This window comes from Mastacembelus armatus, chromosome 5 (assembly GCF_900324485.2).
Source record: "Mastacembelus armatus chromosome 5, fMasArm1.2, whole genome shotgun sequence".
NCBI lineage: Eukaryota > Metazoa > Chordata > Actinopteri > Synbranchiformes > Mastacembelidae > Mastacembelus > Mastacembelus armatus.
Window position 1 is genome coordinate 26,053,199 of NC_046637.1, and position 21,760 is coordinate 26,074,958.

General features: G+C 40.4%; 2 protein-coding genes across 4 annotated transcripts; both read right to left on the reverse strand.

The window, feature by feature from the left end:
- Positions 1-1,129: 1,129 nt before the first annotated feature.
- LOC113130367 (probable nuclear hormone receptor HR38) lies at positions 1,130-7,874 on the reverse strand. The gene is made up of 7 exons (XM_026306934.1): positions 7,753-7,874; positions 5,451-6,289; positions 4,698-4,827; positions 4,352-4,515; positions 4,055-4,257; positions 3,782-3,960; positions 1,130-3,698 (listed from the first exon to the last, which is right to left on the reverse strand). The coding sequence occupies exons 2-7, from the start codon at positions 6,285-6,287 to the stop codon at positions 3,436-3,438; spliced, it is 1,776 nt and encodes a 591-aa protein (XP_026162719.1). The 5' UTR covers positions 6,288-6,289; positions 7,753-7,874; the 3' UTR covers positions 1,130-3,435.
- Positions 7,875-9,896: 2,022 nt separating this feature from the next.
- dgkab (diacylglycerol kinase, alpha b) lies at positions 9,897-20,798 on the reverse strand. 3 transcript variants are annotated; one of them, XR_003295677.1, is made up of 25 exons: positions 20,726-20,798; positions 20,009-20,090; positions 18,624-18,700; positions 18,170-18,314; positions 17,846-17,920; positions 17,641-17,690; positions 16,759-16,833; positions 16,397-16,513; positions 16,180-16,297; positions 15,854-15,942; positions 15,009-15,119; positions 14,829-14,927; positions 14,669-14,719; positions 13,898-13,971; positions 13,560-13,634; positions 13,383-13,468; positions 13,207-13,296; positions 12,932-13,092; positions 12,764-12,828; positions 12,577-12,667; positions 12,260-12,440; positions 11,968-12,088; positions 11,661-11,721; positions 11,288-11,421; positions 9,897-11,092 (listed from the first exon to the last, which is right to left on the reverse strand). XR_003295677.1 is itself a non-coding variant. In XM_026306756.1 (25 exons), exons 2-25 carry the CDS (start codon positions 20,079-20,081, stop codon positions 11,089-11,091), a joined length of 2,166 nt encoding a protein of 721 aa, XP_026162541.1. In that variant the 5' UTR covers positions 20,082-20,090; positions 20,726-20,798; the 3' UTR covers positions 9,897-11,088. The 3 variants fall into 3 exon arrangements, 1 of the variants encoding a protein (XP_026162541.1); XM_026306756.1 differs by having other exon boundaries at positions 11,345-11,421; XR_003295678.1 differs by lacking the exons at positions 15,854-15,942; positions 16,180-16,297; positions 16,397-16,513; ... (5 more) ...; positions 20,009-20,090; positions 20,726-20,798 and adding an exon at positions 15,236-15,323.
- Between the last annotated feature and the right edge of the window lie 962 nt (positions 20,799-21,760).

Genomic DNA, 21,760 nt, shown 5'->3' on the forward strand with positions numbered 1-21,760 from the left:
TCGACATTGTATTTACAATGAGCAGTGTACATGAGTAAATGAACTTTAACATGGAGCGCTGCACATTTGTGCAGTAAATCACAATGACAAGCGACCCACATACTACTGGTCAGAACATGGTGTGCAGGCTGTACCACTTTAGTTGCCTGAATGCTAAATGTTGCATTTTAGGGCACAGGTCAAATGTTAAGGGGCCAGTGGCAGCTCTAGATAGTACCTTAAATATACTGACAAGGGATGTATTTTAGGTTTGGGCAGTGTGAAGGGGCAACATGTCTGACCTGTCAAGGATACGTACATGACCATAAAGAATAAAGTCACACTGAAAGCCAAAGGGCTTAACATTCTACACAGTTCTGCAGCCAAGTAAGAAAATGCTTGTAGGTAACTCTTTGAGCCTTTGCATTTATCTAACTCAGGCTTTTGAAACTGCATTTGTCTGCTGCTCCCATTACAACTGCCTTGCCATTTTAATGAACACCTCACTGCAAGCTAGCTTTTTTCCACTCTGTCAGCCAACACCAAAATCCAGATGACCAGTACCCGGTGTACAGTAGGATCCGGTGTCGAGCAGATGAATGCAGTCATTGCTGCAGTCTGCTGTGGCTGACACTGGGCTGGTGTCATCTTCCTCTGGTTAAGGATGTTGCCAATGTTAACACCGTGAGTGATCAAACAACACAGACTTAGTGAAAAGGAGATGAAGGTCTACTTTGGTCACTTCTTATCACACCATTAGTATGTAACAACTTGCAGCACAGTAGGTCCCCTGTTAAATAAAGATACGTTTGTTTCTTCTCCTGTACCGACTCACTGTACCACTCTGGTGAGATCGTCATTCTCTTATACGACCAAACCAACAATGAATTCATGCTCTTAACAACTTTTGCACCCAAACACTGATATAATCTAGACCTATTCTGTATTTAGGGTCAGTTGTATATGCTATATATATGCTGACAACAGCGTGTCTGCATACAGTGGTCACACTAACACTAACTACACAATCATGTTAATATCTTAGTTCAAAGTCTCTGCATGTTAACATTAATCATGGGAATGTCATTAGTTTATCAGGTATTTGGCCATAAAAGGTAAAAGTGTTGAACAAATAAGGAAATCGATGAGGTGATAGTGCTATAGTTTATAAAATTCACTCTCAGGGGAAATACACAAACTAAATTTCCATTCAAGAGTTGTTGAGATGTTTCACTGAAGAACACAAATGTTAACCTCATGTGACAACAGAGGAAATGTCAGCGGTCAGTCTTTCACATTACACAGTTCTCCTGCTGTTGGTTAAAAATGATACCAGCAAACACACATTTTGCTCCTGTTTGAGTAACAATTACTAAAAACTACAGTGTCCACTTGTCTTGGGAAATGATCAGCCATGAAAAAAATGGAACTGTAACCTTATATCCACAATGTGTTTTAGATTTACAACTTCAGGAGAAAGGAATGGGCTTGTGGCTGAATGCCAGAGGGAGTGTATGTCAGCAGGATAGTAAAAATATATAGCATTCACCTGCCTTATCCTAGAATCATTTTTATAAGTGGCATATAGACATTATGCAAGAAATTATACAATCTATGCATTTTTAAATATTTAGAAATAACTTCACATTATTTTGTGTTAATTTCAAACAGTAACAAATGCAAAGTCAGAATAAAAATGTAAAATATATAACAATGTTTTGTAATTCATGGATTCATGAATATGATCATTCATCTTTTACAACTAAACCCAGACTGCAGCTACATTTAAAGAGAAAGAATAGAAACTATAATCTGACAAAGGACAGGCGACATACAGCGCAGCAAATCTATCACTCCACTTCCAAACATTTAACTGAAGGTAGCCAGTGGTGTATTTATTACCAAATATTCTCTCTGAATACTTCTGCACCATTTTATGAAAGCAATGTCTTCAAAGTTCACACACATCCCAAACAAAACACATACAACAGAGGAAATAGTCACTGTTTGAACACTCTTTAAAGTGCTCTTAGCTGCTCATATTCTCATCACTTTTCACTGTGATGCCTTAAGATACTGCATTTCTTTTCTATTCAACCGCACAATTCAGAAGAAGGTGGAAGACAATAGGTGGGAGGTTTACAAACAGAGAGCTGAGGTTCAACATAGATGATGGGTGATGTACAGTATCTGCATGTGCCAAGAAACAAGTTAATGTCACGCAAAAAGTGTCTGCCTTTCTTCAGTTTTGGGGGTTTTACATGTATAAAAATAGAAATTGTTTTCTGTATCAAATTGTGGAAACAAGGAGACTGAAATGTGCTTTGACTTAGTTAAGTGGAGACTATAGCTAGCTGTAGTAATAACTGTCACTGCCTCAGGAACAGCATCCTAAACCACCTGTCATCACGTCATGTCCTTCCAGTTTAGCAGTGTGAAGTGTGCATTCAAGTATTGCATGTTCACACTCACGTCTCAGGCACTTCATATCAAATACTGGCACTGACCTGAAATCGTATTCATCAGTGATAACTTCAATATAGATTCTGACTGTGACACTGAATTATATTTTTTATGTATCTCATCGATGCTGCTTGTTGCATCTGATGTTTGGAATGAAAATTCACTTAGTGTACTGAGGCTTTATAAAGGCACTTTGCATTTTCATTCAGCAAATCATTTTTTTCTGAAAAGACTAAGAAGTATATCATTTCCAGGGACATGCAGTTCAACAGGAGCTCTGCCAGCATCGGCCCTTGCAAGATGTTGCAAAATGGCAACACGAGAGATATGGCAGAACATTTTCTTTAGCTTAAGGCATTAAGGTTTGTAACTGGTAGTATCAAAATAAGAGTAAACTTTGGTCCAAGACCTTCCACAGGAGCATGATTAGCACTAAAACTATCTTTTGTGATACAAAGAAAGCTCTAAGTACCTCCCAGTGTAAAAACTGGGACTCCACGGTTCCACAAGCAGGCCTCGTGAATCTGTCTGCTTCTTTCTATTAAATGATCTACTATCTCAGCTTCTTAGTGGGGTCTTAGTGGGCTTTTTAAGAATTTAGTGTGTTTGCGAGTATGTAACACAGCATTGCATTTACCCAAATATTCATATCACTTAGCTGCATAGCAACATTCACAAATCTAGCACAGCAATAAAGTCATTTTACAAATGCACACAAAAATATACATAAACGGTGTCCTGAACTCTTAGTACCATTTCATCTCCATCCTCATGAAATCAGAAATCCTCATGCAGTACTCACACAGGTATTACAGCTTAAAACTTAATGTTAAAAAAATAATGGTCTCTTGAACAATGTCAGACTTTTGTCAGCACACGGGCAAGTGTGATGGAAGGTGTTGCACTAGTTCAATAATAATGCCTCCCATTCGGTATTTTAAACTCCCACTGTGCCTATCATTTTATGTAAAATACATCTCGTGTTCATGGATTTCAGAATGGTAGAGTATCCAAAAAGATTTTCTCTACAATGGGTGGTGGGGGGACCAGGTCCTCTAGTTTCAGGTAGAAGATTCTCTGAAGGCCTTGCGTACACAGAGTCCTTAGTTCAGGGAGTTTGCCCAGGAGACGAGAAAGATAGTTGGGCTGGGTCCTGCTCAGTTCTGATCCATTTCCACTCACATGTTCCCTTAAACAAGTAATGAGATGATTCTGAAAGTCCTCGACCCGTTTGGGCTCTTTGAGGCCGTGGCGATCTAGATGAAAAAGATGTTCTCATGAGAAACACAACCCTGAAAATGAACAGAAAAAGCAGTGAAACCCAAACAAAGACTCTCACCAGTGATGATGACGAGCGCTGCAAGGCAGGAAAAGAGGGAGACATCTAAGTTCATGCGATGAAGGTTCTGGGAGAAATCCATGATAGAGTCAATCCAGTCACCAAAACTGCGAACACACTGCAGTCGGTGTAGGACAACTCCATTACAGAAGATCAGCTTGTTCTTCTCTGGATTTGACCTGCACAGTTTGAAGTCATCAGTACAATCAGGTTAGCATGGTCTAGTGAGATAAAGGTTAATGTGGCGTTTTTATAATCAGCAAGGAAGCCAACCTGTATGCAAGTCGGAGGATGAAAAGCTCAACAAAGGCCGATTCAAGGAGCAGCTCCTGGTCCTCTGTGCAGAAGTCTGTGAATCCTGGGATGGTTTCAGCCCAGGTCCTGATGACATCCAGAGCACCACTTAACAGGTCATAAAACTGCTGGATGTCATGAGCATCTTCCTTTTCTTTCAGGTTGTCCACTGTCTCCTGATACTGAGGAGGAAGAGAAGGGAACGGTCAGTGCTACTGAAGAGATTTTCACTGAGCTCTCTAATGTGACTATCTATTTACAAATGTTGAGGTTTACTTTGGAGTAGTCAAGCTTTCCAATGGTCGGGTTTGAGTCTAGATGTGACCGGACGAGAGAAGATATGATGTTGACACCGGAAGTCGTTGATGAAGCCTCAGCCACAGTCTTGGGTTTGGAGGGCAGGCGTCCCCGGCGACCTTTGAGGCTGTCTGTACGAACAACTAAGAGAGGACAGAAAAGACGAGAGGAGCACTTAATGCTTAGGCTCTCACATGGCTGTCACTGCACTGTATCAGTTTCAGTTTCCCTGTTATTGCAGCTAACACTGTAAAGCTACAAACCACATTTCTCAGGGTCGTACATTAGTTACCAAAAGCTTTGAGAAATGTTCACATTGTGTTACCTTCTTTGACCATTCCCACAGCTAGACATTTCTGGAAACGGCAGAACTGGCAGCGGTTTCTCCTCCTCTTGTCCACTGGACAGTCTTTATTGCCGAGGCACACATACTTCGCATTTTTCTGTACAGTTCGCTTTCAAACAGAAAAAAATCATGTTATTATTGGTTTAAAATGAACCACTGTCCATGGCAGAAATGCACCAATAAATCAATACAAATCAAGACAATATTGTCAAATAAGCAAAGATATATATTGTTTTTTTCCTTTTAAACATATTAAGTTTTCTTATTATTGAAATGTCTGAAAAGCTTCATCTCTTTTTTTTCCTTTGGACCAAAATGCAAATTAACATCAGCCAATAATCACTGACATGTTGCTGGTAAATGCTTGAAGAAAAATGTCTTGTTTAATCTGAATGTAAAGAGCTGGCACTCTTTTTTAAGCTAATACCAAATTGATGCTTGGGAGCTAAAAGAATCCAGTGATGCCTCAGTTCATATTGGATTTTTTTCTTAAACACAAGAGGGCAATTGTTTATATAAGGATGCTGAATAGGATACCCTAAACTTGCTTTTCAAAAAACTCTTTTTCGTGGTATTTTAGTTGTCAATGCTGAATCAAATATGTAATCATATACTGTATGTGTGTAAATTTACTGTTTCTTCAGTGCACTGTTACTGTTACTGTTATTTTAGCCAAAGTATAGTCGATACCAACATGTCTGGTAAAAGCTAATGTCAGTCAGTGCTTTTTACCTTAAAGAAACCTTTGCAGCCCTCACAGGTGCGGACCCCATAGTGCTGACAAGACGCATTGTCACCACAAACTGCACAACGGCCCTCACTGGATCCTGGATTTTGATTTGTAGGTGATGTCATGGTTCCCTCAATTATCCTTGGACTCTCCAGAGGTCCATGCTCCAGGGACATGGGGGGACAATGAAGTGGCGAGACATGCTGTTGAGAAGACAGGAAGAAAGAGTCGTCCTGGCCTAGCTGAGCATCCTGATGCTGCCCAAGGGGAGAGGGCTGCTCCGCTGTGGGGTTGAAGGTGAAAAAGGAGAGCTGCTGACCCATGGCTGCCTTATCAGCCCCAGAGGACCCGGGGACTGAGGGATAGGGGCTGAAAGGGGAATCCCAGACAGATGTGGACTGGGTCTGAAAGTTTGGTGTTGGAGGAGAAGCCGCAGTATAAACTGGGCTGCCATAGTAGTCTGAGCCACATGATGACACTGTTTCATCCAGACAGCTGAGCGCAAAGGAGCCGGGGTAACACCCATACACCTGGAGATCATCCAACTTGAAGGCCTGGTTTTGCATCTGAGCACTGGAGCTTTCAGCTACCGTGGTGTGGTTAAATGAAACTGAAGAGGCAGGAGGAGAGGTGGTAATCTTACAGGAATAAGCATCAAACTCCCCCACATAGCCATTTCCCACCAAAGTATTGATGCTGGGCAACGACGATGTAGACAGCTGGTCCTTTTGGCCACTGATGTCCATCACCAGTTTGGCACTGAGGTCAGGATTCATGAACTCAGAGTTGAAGTAGGTGTCATGGGGCAGGGATGCATACTGGGCTTGTACACAGGGCATCGCTATGACACAGGACAGCAACATTTACTACCAGTGGCAAAAAAATCCAAAGGCTTTGTCAGGTAAAGTAAATCTTGTTTACATATACTCAATATGTACCATCAACCCTAAGTAAGTATTAAGTATTTTGAAAAAAATATCTGTGCAGCCTATGTAAATGTGTTGTCATACATTCAGCTTTTCATGCTGACTTTTTCCAAATTAAAGCAAGTGAGTTGACTCACAGGAGATAACTGGGGCTGATAATGAGCTGACTGGTTATGTGTAGTAAATTAGATATTGCTTGTATCATTTAGGTCAGCATTTTTTAATCCTCCTGTAACTATCTGAACGGTAGACTACATTAACACCTTGAATGCACACTGTCTCATTTCCCCTACATGCCATTTCTCTAGCTTCAGGGCCTTTAGAAAATGCAGAACGTGGTCCAGTGGAGCAATCACATGTTGCCAGATATTCTGTTACTGGCTGTTAATGTCCTGAAGAGCTCCTTCAGTGGAGGGCAACCCTCTTTCACAGGCTCTGTACCAGGGAGTGTTGCAGATTGTATTTCAAGGGGGGCTGAATGGCAGATGAAATGGAAAAGCCTGTGTGTGTGTGTGTGTGTGTGTGTGTGTGTGTGTGCGTGCGTGTGTGCGTGCGTGTGTGTGCATGCAAGGTTGGGTGAATGTGCGTGTATCCACAAGTGCTAACTTCCTCACCATATAATTTTGTTTAGTTTTTTGTGTACAGTGTCTTCCCATCTCATGAGAAGAGCAAACTTACAAAACACATTTAGACCAAATTGTTAAATTATCTTCCTAAAGGTGCACTTAAACCTCTTCTGCTCAACATGTGTTTTATAGCCTATAAATATACACGGCTCCTTATGTGTTCTCACACAGAAACAGCAGTAGACCCACACATCAGACATAAAATCACACATCATTAAGATAAAAACACAGTGACACAGGCTCTATGCTGAAACATGTGAAGACAGAAAGTGTCAAGAGTTGAAGTATAGAAGTATAGTGATATAGTTACAGCAGTATAATCACTGAGAGGAGTTAGTCAGAGGCAGGTTTCCTCACTAATAACAGAATCTCCTCAGTTCCCAGTGTTATTGGAGTAGGGTCAGCTAGAACCAATGTCCAGTTTTTGTTGAAACTGTTGATTCATCCTTTTCAGTGGGAGTAGCCTAGAAAAGCAGCACCTCTCTAAAATAGTTTCTACAAAACTGAACTTCATGAAGGAAGCATTTGTTGCAGGGCTGTACCAAATGACTATACAACCAACAGCCATGAATGCAACCTACATATGGCATAGTTCATTAATATTAACATATTTCATTACATTCATTTAGTACAAGTCGCAAATGTGTGATTGAAACAGCTACGTAGTCTTGTCCTGTGAGCTGATGTTTATAAAGAATACACAGTAAATCTAAAAATGAGGCCCCTGAGTAAGTAAACAAACTCTCACTCACCTGGTTTATGTAAATATCCGTGTTTTGAAGCTTTTCATTTGTTCCAGACCAGTGAAACCGATGAATGTCACCTCTGCCAGTTGCTGCCAGCACACACACTCACTCACACTCACACACACGCCGTGTCGGCTCCATACACTCTTGTTTTATTTTGGCTGCTCCGCTGGGGGGTGGGGCTCTGCCCAAATATGGTGAACGGGGCGGTGGAACGTTCCGGGCCGCGAGCCAATCAGCGTCGCGTTAGCGCAGACGTTCCTCCGTGTGACGCACGCACGGGATTCCATTGACGCAAGAGCCCAAGTTTAACAACGGCGGCGCTCACGTGGGGCTATTACTGAATGAAAAAAACGCTAAAAATAGACGCAGTTTGGAGGTGCAGACGTTTTCTGACTGGAAACGTACAGTGCAGTGTCTGAGGCACTAAAAATACACAGGGGATGTTTTTAATGTAAATTACATAAATTGTTTTTCAGTTATTAACTTCATACAAAGTGCAATAAATAGAACAAAACCTAAATCTAATCAGTATTTGCAGTATTTCCCCTTTGCCCTTAAACCAGCAGCAGTTCTCTCTGGTTGGACCTACACACAGTTTCTCCTGGTACTTTTCAGCACCTTGGAGAAGCTGCTGCAGTTCTTCTGTAGATTCAGGTTGTCCCAATGTTTCTGTCTCTTCATGTGATCCCAGACTGACTCCACATTGCCCAGATCAGGGCTCTGTGGGGGTCAAACTCCTGGTTCTTCTTGCCTCTGAAAATAGCTCTTCATAATTGGTTCTTTATGGACTTATTGTCCTGCACAATGAACCTGGGATGAATCACACACATGATGGTGTTGTGTGATATGAATCTAAAACATCTAAAGTGCTTAAAGCTGCACAGTAGATATTATACATGTTTACACAGAGAGCTGCATTGTCACAAGGCTGCATAAAATAATATTTTAGTTTTCATAAAACAGCTACAAAGACCCTCTGCCATCCCTCAACTAGTCCACATAAATCGTAAACACAGATGAGATCTTGTTGACCCAGATCGTTATAAACACATTATGCCCAACTATAAAAGCTGAGATTAAAAAATAACTTGAAATAACTTTAGTGAAGATTAAATTATTTCCCAGTTCTGTCTTTTATTGACTATTTTGAAATTGATAAAAATAGATTTAACAATTTCCTTCATTAACCTCAAATTCCATTTGTGGCTGCTGCACATGGACATAGGACACATGGAGTTTGCCCATGAATTGTGGACTTTAAACCTGCAATAACTATTTTTTGGCCACATGGGTCAAGTGGCAAATAAAACACAGACATATCATTTATGTCAATATGTTGAACTTTTTGTTTATCCAGCGGCTACACATCAATAACTGTGAACGACACTCGAATTCATCAAACAAGACATCACTTTTCTGAATGAAGAATTCACTTATTTTGGCTAAATTTCATGATAAATCCCCTCCACACAGGAGCCAGGCCATTTCAGACAAACCTCCTCTGTATTTTAACATAATAAATTTCCACTATGAACAAAGATCTTCTCACCTACAAAATATAACGATTACAACAATTTGACTTTGACCATTTTGTACTGTAATATCATCTTCAGGCAGTTTGCACTATGCATGTCACACTCACAGCTGCAGACATCCATTTGTCAGCACGAATGTAAGCATCATCTAATACCCCTTATGTCATGCCTTCTCCACAACAACCAGAAAAAAACAACACACACTAACACTTGAACCCTCTCTTGGGCTTCTTGGGCGTGATCTAGTTTCTTTTTTAAGAATGCAGAAAGTGAGAAGGATCACTGAAGGCAGCAGAAGCAGTGAAGCTTTTCTCCAAAGATGGAAGACCCCTGCAGCTAATGTGACTGCCACATGGACCTAAATGCCTACTCTTTGCCTCTCATACACAAGAATAAACATGCACGTGTATATACAAATTTATAAGTAGATAGCAAGAGGAGCATGCACACTATTGAAACCTTGAACTTGCATTGCACATGTGGCTGATTAAATCAGTAAGAACTGACCATCCTGCACTGATGGCCTCTAAAGGGACTCCATTGGGATTTCAGTGTTTTATCTCCCCTTGTTGTCATTTGTTATTGTTATTATTTCAGAACTGTTCAGATGAAAGATGTTATTAGGAACTGATATTTCTTTAGTACAACAATCTCACTTGCTTTATCCCACATTTTGAATTTTATTTTTAAAACAGGTTAGTTTGTACAGAAAACAGATGTTAATAGACAAACTGACTTGTAAGATGAGATTTCAGTGACTTGCCCCATGCCGCACTGTGTCAACTTATAAATAACCCAAACAAAGATAATGACCTCTGACCCAGATAAGGCACGTGACATTTACCAGCAAGGTGGGATAATTTATTTATTCTCAAAACAAGTGCGACTATATTTCACGTTTAAATATATCACTGTCCTATTTGGTTTTTAGATTTGCATTGTGACATTTAAACTGTAAGCATATAAAATCAGGTTAAACACAATTACTGCAACACATTTTAAATCATTTGCTTAATGGTAAAATCACAGTTCATTGGTTTAATCTTTAACTTCCAAAAACGTCCCTGTCACCCAAAAATCCTCTCGTCATATTGACTCTTTATGTGTGATGCCTTGTGCAAAGGCACTAACATGCTATCTACAATGAACTGAACCTTCACTCTCTTGATTTCCTTCCCACATCAGTGTTATATGCAGAGTAATGTTACATACATATAATATTTTAAATACATATACAAGGCCAAAAAAAAAATATAGGCATTAAGTGCTGACAAAGATATTTGTTAAGCATGGGAAAGCATCACATACTGTTTGGCTTAATGAGCCGACAAGTCCCTTACATGTACAGAAGAACGCTGTAAGTCCAATGTCACTGAGCCCTGGAAGTTGAATACACACAATGCACTTAACGTTTTAACAGAAGCATTTTTCAATGTTTCTGCAGTGACAAATAAATAGTTTTTATTCATCTTCACCACATTTTTACGCATCAGTCACATTTCATCCCCAAGGCTCAGTGCATTATCTGACTCTTTCTGAGAAGCCATTGAGGATTCTAGTAATACTCACATTCATCACACCTTTCAGGACTCTAACTATAGAGTGAGACTTCTTAAAACCACATTCACTTAGTGTAGACAAGTGTTTCTAACATTATTTTATTAACACTTATTTAAGAAACAGTAAATAAGTAAAACATCAGATTATATGTTTTCTTTCACTTGAATGTACGCTGACGGGGTGAGACGTGTGAACAGACTGGATGGAGAGCTGCTGCAAGCGTCTGAACACAGTCACTTTATCCTCAGCTGCATTAGAAAGAACAGATGACACTCAGCATAACAGAAGTAAAAATATTTCCATCCATTCACCTTATTAATCGACTGTAGATACGTATAAATTTGCACACAACAGCAACAAACAGACTTTTGATTTGCTCAGTGTGGTCTCTGTGTAGTTGAGATTTATTTTAGGACATGCATGCAAAAGGCATTATTACTTACTAACAACAGAAAGTTATACATAATGATGATGGATATTCTCTTGGGCTGCTGCTCTACTTGAGGTGAAAGAAGCCAGAGGGTTTGGTGGGTGCAGCCATGAGCATGTTAGCTTGGTTCTTGTGGGTTATGTGGATCTAGAATAAACAAAGAACAGAAGGTTGGTGAACTACAATTTAATTATTAATGTTCAAACTTCAAATTGAAACATATCTGTTAAACACGGTGTCATTTATAAGCAAGTAGTATCCTACACTAATGGAAACGTTGGTGCTGTTATCTGTTTTGCTGAGTGCACTGCATTACCATTTTTAATTAATCTAAAACACAGTGTCTTTATTATTAGTGTTTGATTTGAATTATTCACAACACTTACAGTACAAGGAGGTTGCATCCAGGGTTCCCCATCAATTTGCATTGGCAGAGATTTATTTGTTCTGCAAACAGGGAGGAGTGACAGCAACATTTATTTTGAGTACGTTTTATGTTGTGTGTGGACGTTATGACAGACGTGTGTCTATTTAAAACAGGCTAAATTAAATGAGGATAAAATAACACCTGACTATATCATGCAATCCAAAACAAAGGCAACTGGAGCGCGTGGTATTTAATATGAGATCGCAGTGTTCACATCAGTCTGTGACGTCTGGTGTGACATCTAACATTAGATGAAAGTACACAACCTGATTGTAATTTGAGAGGTCTGTGCTAGTCGGTGCCCGGCGCTCTTTAGTCCAGTGTAGATTTGTCCCATCTCTATAACTCCTTCTAACCCCACCACCTCCAAAAGCTTATCACTCATGTCTGTGGAGTCACGAAACACACAGATGGAGAGAAAAAATAAATCAGCATTAGAGGAAGCAGAGTTTATGCATGCTAGGATCCATGAACACTTTGGAAAATATTTGGACACTACAAATCTTAAAAAAATGATTTAGCAGAGTACAGATACAGGTCCAACCAGCCCAGTCTTACCCTGTGAGACTGTTTTAAGTAGCTCAGGGTCAGTGATAACTTCACTGTGCTCCACCTCTGGCACACCATCAGGCTTCTTGGACTCGCCCCAGAGGTTGGAACCTCCATACATGCTGGGTATGTTGAGGACAGCTATGCCCTCCAGTGACACGCTGCTCAGGTCCAGATGTTTCCCGCAGCACTATTGTAGGCACAACAACATGTTGTTTAGTTTGTACACAGCTGGAAAAAACCAAAACTCATAATTCAGCAATTCTGTGAATTAGAAATCATTCGTTTTTGTGGAAAATCTTCATGACCAAAGTCGAAACATTCACCTCAATCCTGAGAGAGTCCTTCAGCCTTTTGCAGGAGGCGGAGATGGTCTCAGAAGTGGCAAACTCTAAATACCAGAGTTTATTCTTCATTCTTAAAAAATAACAACAACAATAAGCAAACAGCAAAAGCTCAGTTATGCTTTTCACTGGAAATTTCACTCTTCATACAGTCAATATGAGTCCCCACCTGCTGTTGAACCTCTGGGGGTGTTTCTCTCTCATGGAGTGGAAACGATGAGCAATAGATGCATCCTGTTCACACAGAAAATAATGCAATCACATTAAGACATATTTTGAGCAATGTATTCCACTTTCTGTTTACGTCAGTCAGACGTTGCAAGAATGTTTGACTCACGACGCCAATAGAGAAGTAGTTGTTGATGATCTCATAGGGCACAGGGTCTCCTGCCTGTTTAGGGTCTTCAGGTATCACCCGAATGCTCCAGCGGTCCATCAGAACCAACTCGCTGTTTTCAATCTCCTTAAGGATCTCTCTCAAGTCTGACCCATCATAGCCTATCATGGTGTTACAGAAGAAGCTGGATGAATATAAAACCTATGCTTTCAATGTCAAGGCCAATACCCAAATGATACTTTCTTGGTTTAAAGTTAATGTGTGGACAATTTTACCCCCTCCCCAGCGAAGACAGCGAGCTAAGTCATTCCCAGTGCCCAGAGGCAGGACGGCTACTGGTGGATGCACCTGGAGGTCCGCTTTGTCTGAAATCACACATATGTTACTCAGCCATGGAGAAAGTTCATCTCTCTGACCATAAACCATAAACCATAAAAAGAATGTGCAATACCTATTGCTTCCAGGAGCCACCCGACTGTGCCATCTCCTCCACACACCAACATCCTGTACTCACTCAGATTTCGGAAGAAGTGAAGTCTAAAAATACAAATTCAGCAATAATGTGAAGAAAGTCACATGACAAGTACACTCAAACTGCAAGTCCCACAGAAGCTGAAGCGTACTGTACCCTGGGGCAGGGCCTCCATTAGAAAGGTTGTAGACCTGACGTGGATTCAGCAGGTACTGAAACTTCCTGAGCACCCTGTAGAAAACACAGAAACACATGGAACAGGAAAAATGTGGTATTTTTTCTAATAAAGAAAAGATTACCTTTATACTATACTATCAGTGTAAGGTAGATCTCCTGGAGGGAGAAACGTTTTTGAACAAATAATAGTGTACATGTAGAAAAATATATATATACATGTGTGATATCACTATAATATATCATATACATATGATATATCACTATACAGATACTTTGTTCTTATCATTATGGTAATCACATCACGACAAGCTGCTTACCGTTCACCCTGCTTTCCTCCACTTTTTGGGTTTACAAACACCAGCAGAGGGTGAGTATCTGGAATCTGAACAATCTGAAAAATAACACATGACAGATTCATATCCAACTGAGAATCTATCTATCTGTCTATCTATCTCCAGTGAGGTGCAGCCTGTTTGCTTCCTTCAGATGAGCTTCAGACGTCCTCTACAAAGATGTGAGAGCCTGCCAGAGGGATGAGCAGCTCTCCATCAATCAGATATTTATAGATCTTAGACTGAAGAACATTCACAATAAATGTACTTAAATGGACACATAAGGGAACTGGTCTAACTCAGCTGAGCCACAACAGAAACAGTATGGGGATATATTTCAAACAGAAGTAGATCACGCTGCATGAGTATTTTTGAGAAGTGTCTGAATTTTGGTACATTTTTCAGTCATGAAAACATCACTGTTGAAAGAGAAGTTTGTTACAGCTGTTCAGCTTTATGAGGCAGCTGTAAATACTGGATCAGGTGGCTTGTCTCTGCCAAAGCAGACATATTTACATCAGATGTGTTTGCCCATCACTTTATCAAACATACTGAACTAAACCAAAGACACTAGAGGAGTCCTTTTAAACGCTGACGTCATGATGAAGTAATAAAAAAAGTAGTGCTATGCAGATGGAAATTTGAACAGGCAACTTGAAAGAGATCTCACAAAAACAAAACAAACAAAAAAAAAACACATGGGTGCACAGATGGAAAAGAAATTGAAGTATGTAGGAAGATTTAATAACAGCAGACCTGCAGGATGTGGCCATCAGGGGTGACATTTAACAGGCTACTGTCCTCCTCCTGTAGGAATCAAATGGGGGGCAAACAGACAATTAAAGGAGAATAATCTGAAAATCTGCTAAAGCAAATATTAGTGTTGTTTTTTTTCTGGCTAAGTGGCTCATTTTACCTTGGAGACAGTGTATATGGCCCATGGAGGCAGTATATGATCTCTCAGTGGCCCACAGTCACAGGATGATAAGCCAGAACAAACACACTCATCATGACGCTTGAAAAGAAGCAAGACTCAGTCAACACTTTAAGACGCGATCCAATGTAATTTATGACTTTATAAACAAACAATCCTCACCATCTCCTGACACCACACACAGCACCTGCCCGCTAAAGTTTTGATCTTCTTGTGACAGACCTGACACTTATTGGAGTTACAGTCAGTTCTGATCCAATCGTGAGCTGCTACCTGAGACACAGTGGCAGAAAGAGGAGGCATTATTATTAATTTAGACTGTTTTCACAGTAATTCATGCTGATTTCAATAGTGTTGTTCACATGTTATTTTTTGTTTCTAATGCCTACACAAGTCTGAAGATGCTGTCTACCATCAGCTGCAGAAGCAATGTTTATGTTCACTCCTGTGGTGCCAACACAATAATCCAGCTCTGGATTACTGCAGCAAACGTTATGTCATTGTTGGCTAGAACAAAAGTCAGCACAGACCACACCTTCCTCCTGAGTAATAGGGGAAGTTCTGAATAGCTTCAGATTCACCACTTTTTGGACACCATTGACTTGGCAGACATGCATCACCAGATCGAGTATTCTTAAAGCACACCACATGCTCCAGAGGGGCTGGAGATTTTTGGACAGCTCACTGTTGTGATCCTTTACAGAAAGTGTGAATCACTGAGATGTGGCTGTGACACTGCACCAGAAAAAGCCAGCGAACAGGTCATTGTCTACGCTTGTGTAAAATTAGGACATTTAACAGATGTACCGAGCAGACGGTGCCGACTGTAAGCTCCATAAAAAATACTGGTACCGGGCTGCACTTCATATCGACTAATGCACCATAATGTTTTTAATGTGTTTGCTCACTGCCATTTGGTTTTTGTTCAGGAAAAAGAGGATTGTCGTGAGTATGTTCTCTTAAAACAGATGGAAAGAACGGGAAACGAAGATCATTCTGCTTCTTACACCAATCTCCTTTTTAGATCTGACAAAGGTGCGAGCACAGGATTCAGGGTTCTTGTTGGCACACTGGCTGTGGAGAGTGTACTTGCAACCTGTGGGAGGAAACATGGACCAACTTTACTGAGGGGTCTGTGTTCAAGATGAAGAAAACCTTTCCCTACAAGAACATATATAGGTTTACAAATAAATGCATGTGTTCCTATTCATAGCAAACTGCAGCCACACTCACAAATAACATAAGTGAAATGGAAAAAGCTTTTTGTCCCACAGTTCGTTTATACTCTGTAGTGGTGCATGTCTGCCCCCTGGTGGCAACTGCGAGCTCTTACATGTGCAGCAGAGTCCCTGTTTCCCAAGGCCGAGCAGCATGTTCTGACACACGCTACAGTAGGCCGGCTTGTTAAAGTGCTTCATCCTCCAAATATGCTGCCCATCCCTTTCTGTCATCTGAGGATGTGACAGAAGGTGAATATTAAAAATGTATACATCAAAATTAAAGGGGAACTACAGTGAATCACAACAAGGTACTGTAAAGCTGTTTTTCACCTTCAGTCCTAGTAGAACGAGTAAAGGCACATTGTTCATGCCCCCCTTTACCCATTCCTCTAAAGTGACGGTCCCACTGTCATCCACATCGATCGCCGTCATCATGTCTTTGAGAACCTGCCCAGTAACACAAGCATCTATTGAATATTTATCATCTGTGGCCAGTTTATTAAATGTCGAGTATTATGTAGCATTTGTGTTTATGACCACCCAAAGCTCATCATGTGTCATCAAGCACTCTCTCTATTAAAAGTGAAAATCAGAACACTCTCACCTTTCTAAAGAGCAAAAAAAAAAAAAAAAAAAAAAAAAAAAAGTGATGCAGACTTAAAATGTGGTGAAACTGAAAAGGAGACTCATACTGGTCTGAGTTCAGTCACGTCCCAGCCCAGGTAATCAGCAGCTCGCATCATCTGAGTGATTATACGATCCACTTCCTGATAGAGAGACCAAAGTTCACAGTTTGCATTCACACTTAACTTGGGTGTAACTGTCTTAAATCAGTGTGGGAAATACTGTATGCAAGAACAGCATGTAATGCTGCCCATCCAAAACCACCCACACCTTTTAAGTAGTAATACAGCGTGCTTCGTTTTATAGAAGGATTATTTTAGGTTTATTGGACTGTAAAGCCTTGAATAAACTGTTTCAAAAATGCAGAAGATGAGCAGTTTAAATCTGTCAATTTGCATTTATTTATAGCTTCGATAAATTTATGGGGGTGGTGTTGTGATATCCACTTTAGCAGCTGTGGCACCAGAGAGATGTGTGTTAGCTGCTTGTTTACTGTCAGAGGCATTTTCTATGCTGTAAATAATAACACTGTTAAATAAGTTTTTCAGGATTGATATGAAGTAATTACCTTATTTTTTTAGCCCCCCCAGTACAATGAATTGGGGATTTGCAGGTGGTGTTAAGTGTTAAAAAGTCCAAGACCTGAGAACCCCTATGTTGTAGGCACTGATTGTGAATTTCATGACTTTGACAGATGACAGATGTGACTAAAGATTAACGTAGATTGTGCAACCCAACGGCAAAAACTGACTGATTCACATTTTGCGGAATGAAAATGAGCACACTGTGATGGACTGGTGACTGGTCCAGGGTGTCCCCCTGCCTTTCACCCAAAGAGAGCTGGGATAGGCTCCAGCAGATCCCCGTGACCCTAATTAAGAATAGATATAGATAATGGGTGGATGGATGGACTATTAGCATAGGGCTGGAGAAAACTAGCAGTGACTCACAGAACTGTCCAGGAGTCCGTTGCTGTCTTTGTCGTAAAGTTTGAAAGTGACTAGAAACACAACAGAGAATATCAGTGATCCAACCTTTGTGTCTTCACTTTGTCAGACCCTGCAAATTATCAATCTTCATTATTCAGTCATGAATCTATATCAAATGCAGTTGCACAACAATAAACATGCTGCAGAAAAAGAAAATGAAACCAACATTCGAGTTTGTCCCGTGGCTGTCCATCCTCCAGCACCGAGAAGTAACAGGACACATCGCGTAGAAAGACCCCACCTGAAAATAGAGAAATGTATAGACAACATAAACATATTCATCAGTTTCTGATGAAACTCTAATACTGCAGTGTAACATGAACATTTTATCATAGGTTGGCTACACCTACAGCCTCATTCCTGTGACATTGCTGTGACTACAACACAAAAATAAGACAAACAAGTAGGTGGTTGACTGCAACCACTGCATTCCCCACCATTATCTTTGCATGACTGTAAAACACTTGCGCAGGCATGCAGAATGACGTACCTGCTTTGGGCAGAGGGCTCTTTGTAATCCCATCGTGCTCCACATGTTGAAAATAATTGTACAGGCGTTGGCAGAAATCTGCAGGAATGTCATCCACCTCTAAGTAGGTCTTAAGAAATAGACAGAAACCTCCTGCATCCACGCGCTGAGGACAGAACTCACTTAGTATCAGAGGAGCCGTGATGAGTTTAGGAGAAATGCATTATGTTATGGATCTCATATTTTAAAAATTCTGCATGACCACCTTCTGGCAAATTCCCTAAAATGAAATATATAATATAATGTAACATACTAATAAATGAGATTTTGTTTTGAGGAATTGCCTACTTTCTTTGTAATCAGTGCCCAAGTTTATAATTATTTCCTGAAAAAATTATGAACCGTAAAATAAAGTGCCATCATTTCATTGTTAATTCATTTTTTGACATATTATTCATGTTGCTGCATGACTGACCTCTCCAAAGCTGTGCTGGGCCAGCCGACCCCGGGGGTGGAACTCCTTAATAACATCTTTCACCCTCAAACTGCTGTCTGCAAGGAGAACATCAGACAGAAAGGTGACTAATTAGTGAAACAAAAAGGACACGAGGAAAGAAGCTGAATCCCTGAGATGAATCTGCCATTTTTCTGCTCCAAACGTGACTCACAAAACATAAAACTTTCTATAGCAAAACTTAGAAGAAGGTCAGCAATTACTTCAGCTCTTTGTGTAGCTGCCATTTGTCCCACGCGTTAATTACAAATACAAGATCACAAAATGATGAACATGGATGTGCCACGTGTCTCCTGCATTAAATTGAGGGGTTATAATTATCCGTTCATCCATTATCCAACAGAGTGTGGGTCCCCCCCCCCCACCATCACCTGATACTAGAAGCACTCAGATTTATTTCATTTCTTTTAAAGCCACTGAGTGGACAGTACCATATTTTAGCTCAATAGCATCTTTTGTTTCCTGTACACATGTTTATCAAACTCTGCATTAGCTAAAGGGCTCTCCAGAAACCACTGTGCAGTGTTGCTAAGTTGAGGGTGTGTGAACATGAGGAACTATCTCAGTCATATATTTTATGGTGTTGTTGTCCAGCAATCTACTTATTGGCTACAGCTGCGTTCACTGTTTGTGTAATATACAGTAGATGTCCCAAAGGAGAGATTCTCTGTTCTAAAAGTAACTGGAAGTAAGTCAGTGATCCAGCAAGAGCAAGAGAAGTTTGCACAGTGTAAGTTGAATCTTTCAGTTCCTATATGACAGTGAAATGCACAGATGTTTAGGAGTGCAGAACATACAAAGTTAAAGAATGAGTTAAATGGTTTTCTTCTAATTGGCAAATTGGCTCTAGCTGCACTCACTCCACTCTCCTTTGCACCTTCATAGTTTTTATTCTGTCAACTTTCAATCTATCAGCTATGAAAATGCAATGACGTAAAACCTACTTCCCCCTGAAATGTAGTGAAGTGTAAAGTAAATGTGTTCAGTAAATATATTCACCTAGCATGCCCCACATAGTATATGTCTCTATTTGACTAAATATACTGGGATTCAAACAGTGCAAAACATTTATTACACCTGTTCAGCTGTAAGTGGATAACAACAGATCACTGTGTTATAAATATCTTTATTTCCTAAAAGAAAAACTGTCTTTCTGCTTATCCAGCTGTGACAGTCAAAGACACTCTGAGCTAAAATAAAAAACCTCTTCAGTTATGGGCACTAGATGTGATATAGTTAGCATGATATATGAGGACTGTGCCAACAAATGCATGAGCCTTCCTATGGAGGGTCCCTATTGGCGTGACAGTAAATATCAGGTATTTGTTGAATGAATGCAAACTTACACTCCATGTATTGCTGCAACTGGATAAAATCCACAGGAGTCAGACACCCTTCTGTTTCATCAGATGAGGCCATGTCTATCAGCTGAATGAGCAGAAAGGAAAAAAAGACAGGTGAGTCACAGAGGCGACCGGCACAGAAACAACCCCTGGATGAACTGCTGATTTGAAAGAAGCTGCAAAAACAAGAAATGAATCTCTGAAATGATCTGCTGTTTTGACAGCGACTCATATGAGCTGATATATCTCCATTTGTTGTATGGTACCTAACAGCTGTAAATGTGCTTCTCTGGTAATGGACATGAATCGACCACAGTGGAAGTCTGAGCTGGTCTGGTCCAGTGAGGGATCCCAGGAATTAAATGAAGTGAACCAGGTTGAGTGAAGTTAGGACCAAATATAGTGCAGAAAACAATATCAGCACATGATGAGGAGCTGTCAACAAAATAGTATAAAACATTGATTGATTGATGCAAGCAACAAACACTGCACTTTGTTATATCCCATCAGCACCATAGGGTCCTGTAGGACTCAGACTCTCACAAAGGTTCAGAAATCAGCCATAAAGATTAAAAGGAGCGCCCATCACACAGGATTACAATCTGGGAGACTGACTGAGAACCACGATTTTTTAATTCATCCATCTCTCTAAGTGCTGCTCAGGTGTTCAGTCACACAGACGAGAAGAGGACTGAAGCTGAATCCCCCAAGACGCCTTACCTTGTCTCTCTCAGCAGAGGTTAGTAAAAACGGTCCCAGCTTCACCACACGGAACTTGGCTGTTTGTTGGCAGCAGCTGTTACTTGTGGGTAAACGTCAGCCGAGGTATAAGCGGATATAAGGGATTAAGAATGGGTGGAGGAGGAGCTTTTGGCCACATAATTACTTTTAGTGGCACCGCCTCTTGCATGAACGCACACACAAACATAACAGACACGCACAGACGTGCACGCTCGTGTCAACAAGGCGACGCATTCTCTAAACACTGAGGCTTTAAGCCTGAAAATCAAAATGAGGTTGTGGCTGTTTGCTCTGTAGTTTTAACAGACTGCATAAGCAGAAATGGATGAATGAATGAATCAATCAGTCAATCAATCAATCAATATCTCTTTATGAACTGACTCTGAACTCTCCTCTGTGGGTCCCTGCAGAACAGCTGAGGCTTAAAACTCAAATTAAAGTGTGATATTGATGATTATGCCAAGTGTATGGAGGCATATCTGACACAACCCAAAGAGGCAAAAACCAAGACAAAAAAATGTTGCTCTCCTTCCAAGACTGTGCTGCTGATGTGAAACTGCCATTTTAAGGCAGACCTTCAGAAAGCCATCCATGCAAGCATGCACAATGTTATGACCTATATCATCACCATCACTGCATTGACTGACACTGTACATGATGCAGAATCACACATCGGAACTCTCAGTGAATGACAGAAATTACTTGCAGTAATATCACACTCTCTATAGGCCTAGATAATGTAAAAGGAGCATAAAAAGTAAATATAGTTTATGAGCCAGGCAGAAGTTGACGGACAGGCTGAGCATAATCTAAAGTAGATAAGATATGCTGAGGCAGAGAGTAGGTGGAATGGATAAAATCTCACAAAGTGAGAGTGCAATGAACAGATCCAAGAGTTTTCAGATGAGAAAGTGACACTGTAGACACAAGTCTGATGTGAAATGGCCTAATTACAGGTGTAATAAACAGAAAGCAAATAGATTATCAGAGTAAACAAACTGTATTGTTCGTGAA

Bases quoted from the DNA above. Each gene is read 5' to 3' on its own strand.
- LOC113130367 (XM_026306934.1), bottom strand. From the start codon at position 6,287: ATGCCCTGTGTACAAGCCCAGTATGCATCCCTGCCCCATGACACCTAC. The intron at 4,516-4,697 runs GTAACACAATGT...GTCCTCTCTTAG, and splicing joins TGTGGGAATGGTCAAAGAAG to TTGTTCGTACAGACAGCCTC. The intron at 3,699-3,781 runs GTGAGAGTCTTT...TTTTTCATCTAG, and splicing joins AGCGCTCGTCATCATCACTG to ATCGCCACGGCCTCAAAGAG.
- dgkab (XM_026306756.1), bottom strand. From the start codon at position 20,081: ATGGCCTCATCTGATGAAACAGAAGGGTGTCTGACTCCTGTGGATTTT. The intron at 13,297-13,382 runs GTATTGCACATT...GTGTGATTTCAG, and splicing joins GTGGCTCCTGGAAGCAATAG to ACAAAGCGGACCTCCAGGTG. The intron at 12,668-12,763 runs GTGGGGACTCAT...TTATTTTTTAAG, and splicing joins CCCCAGAGGTTCAACAGCAG to AATGAAGAATAAACTCTGGT.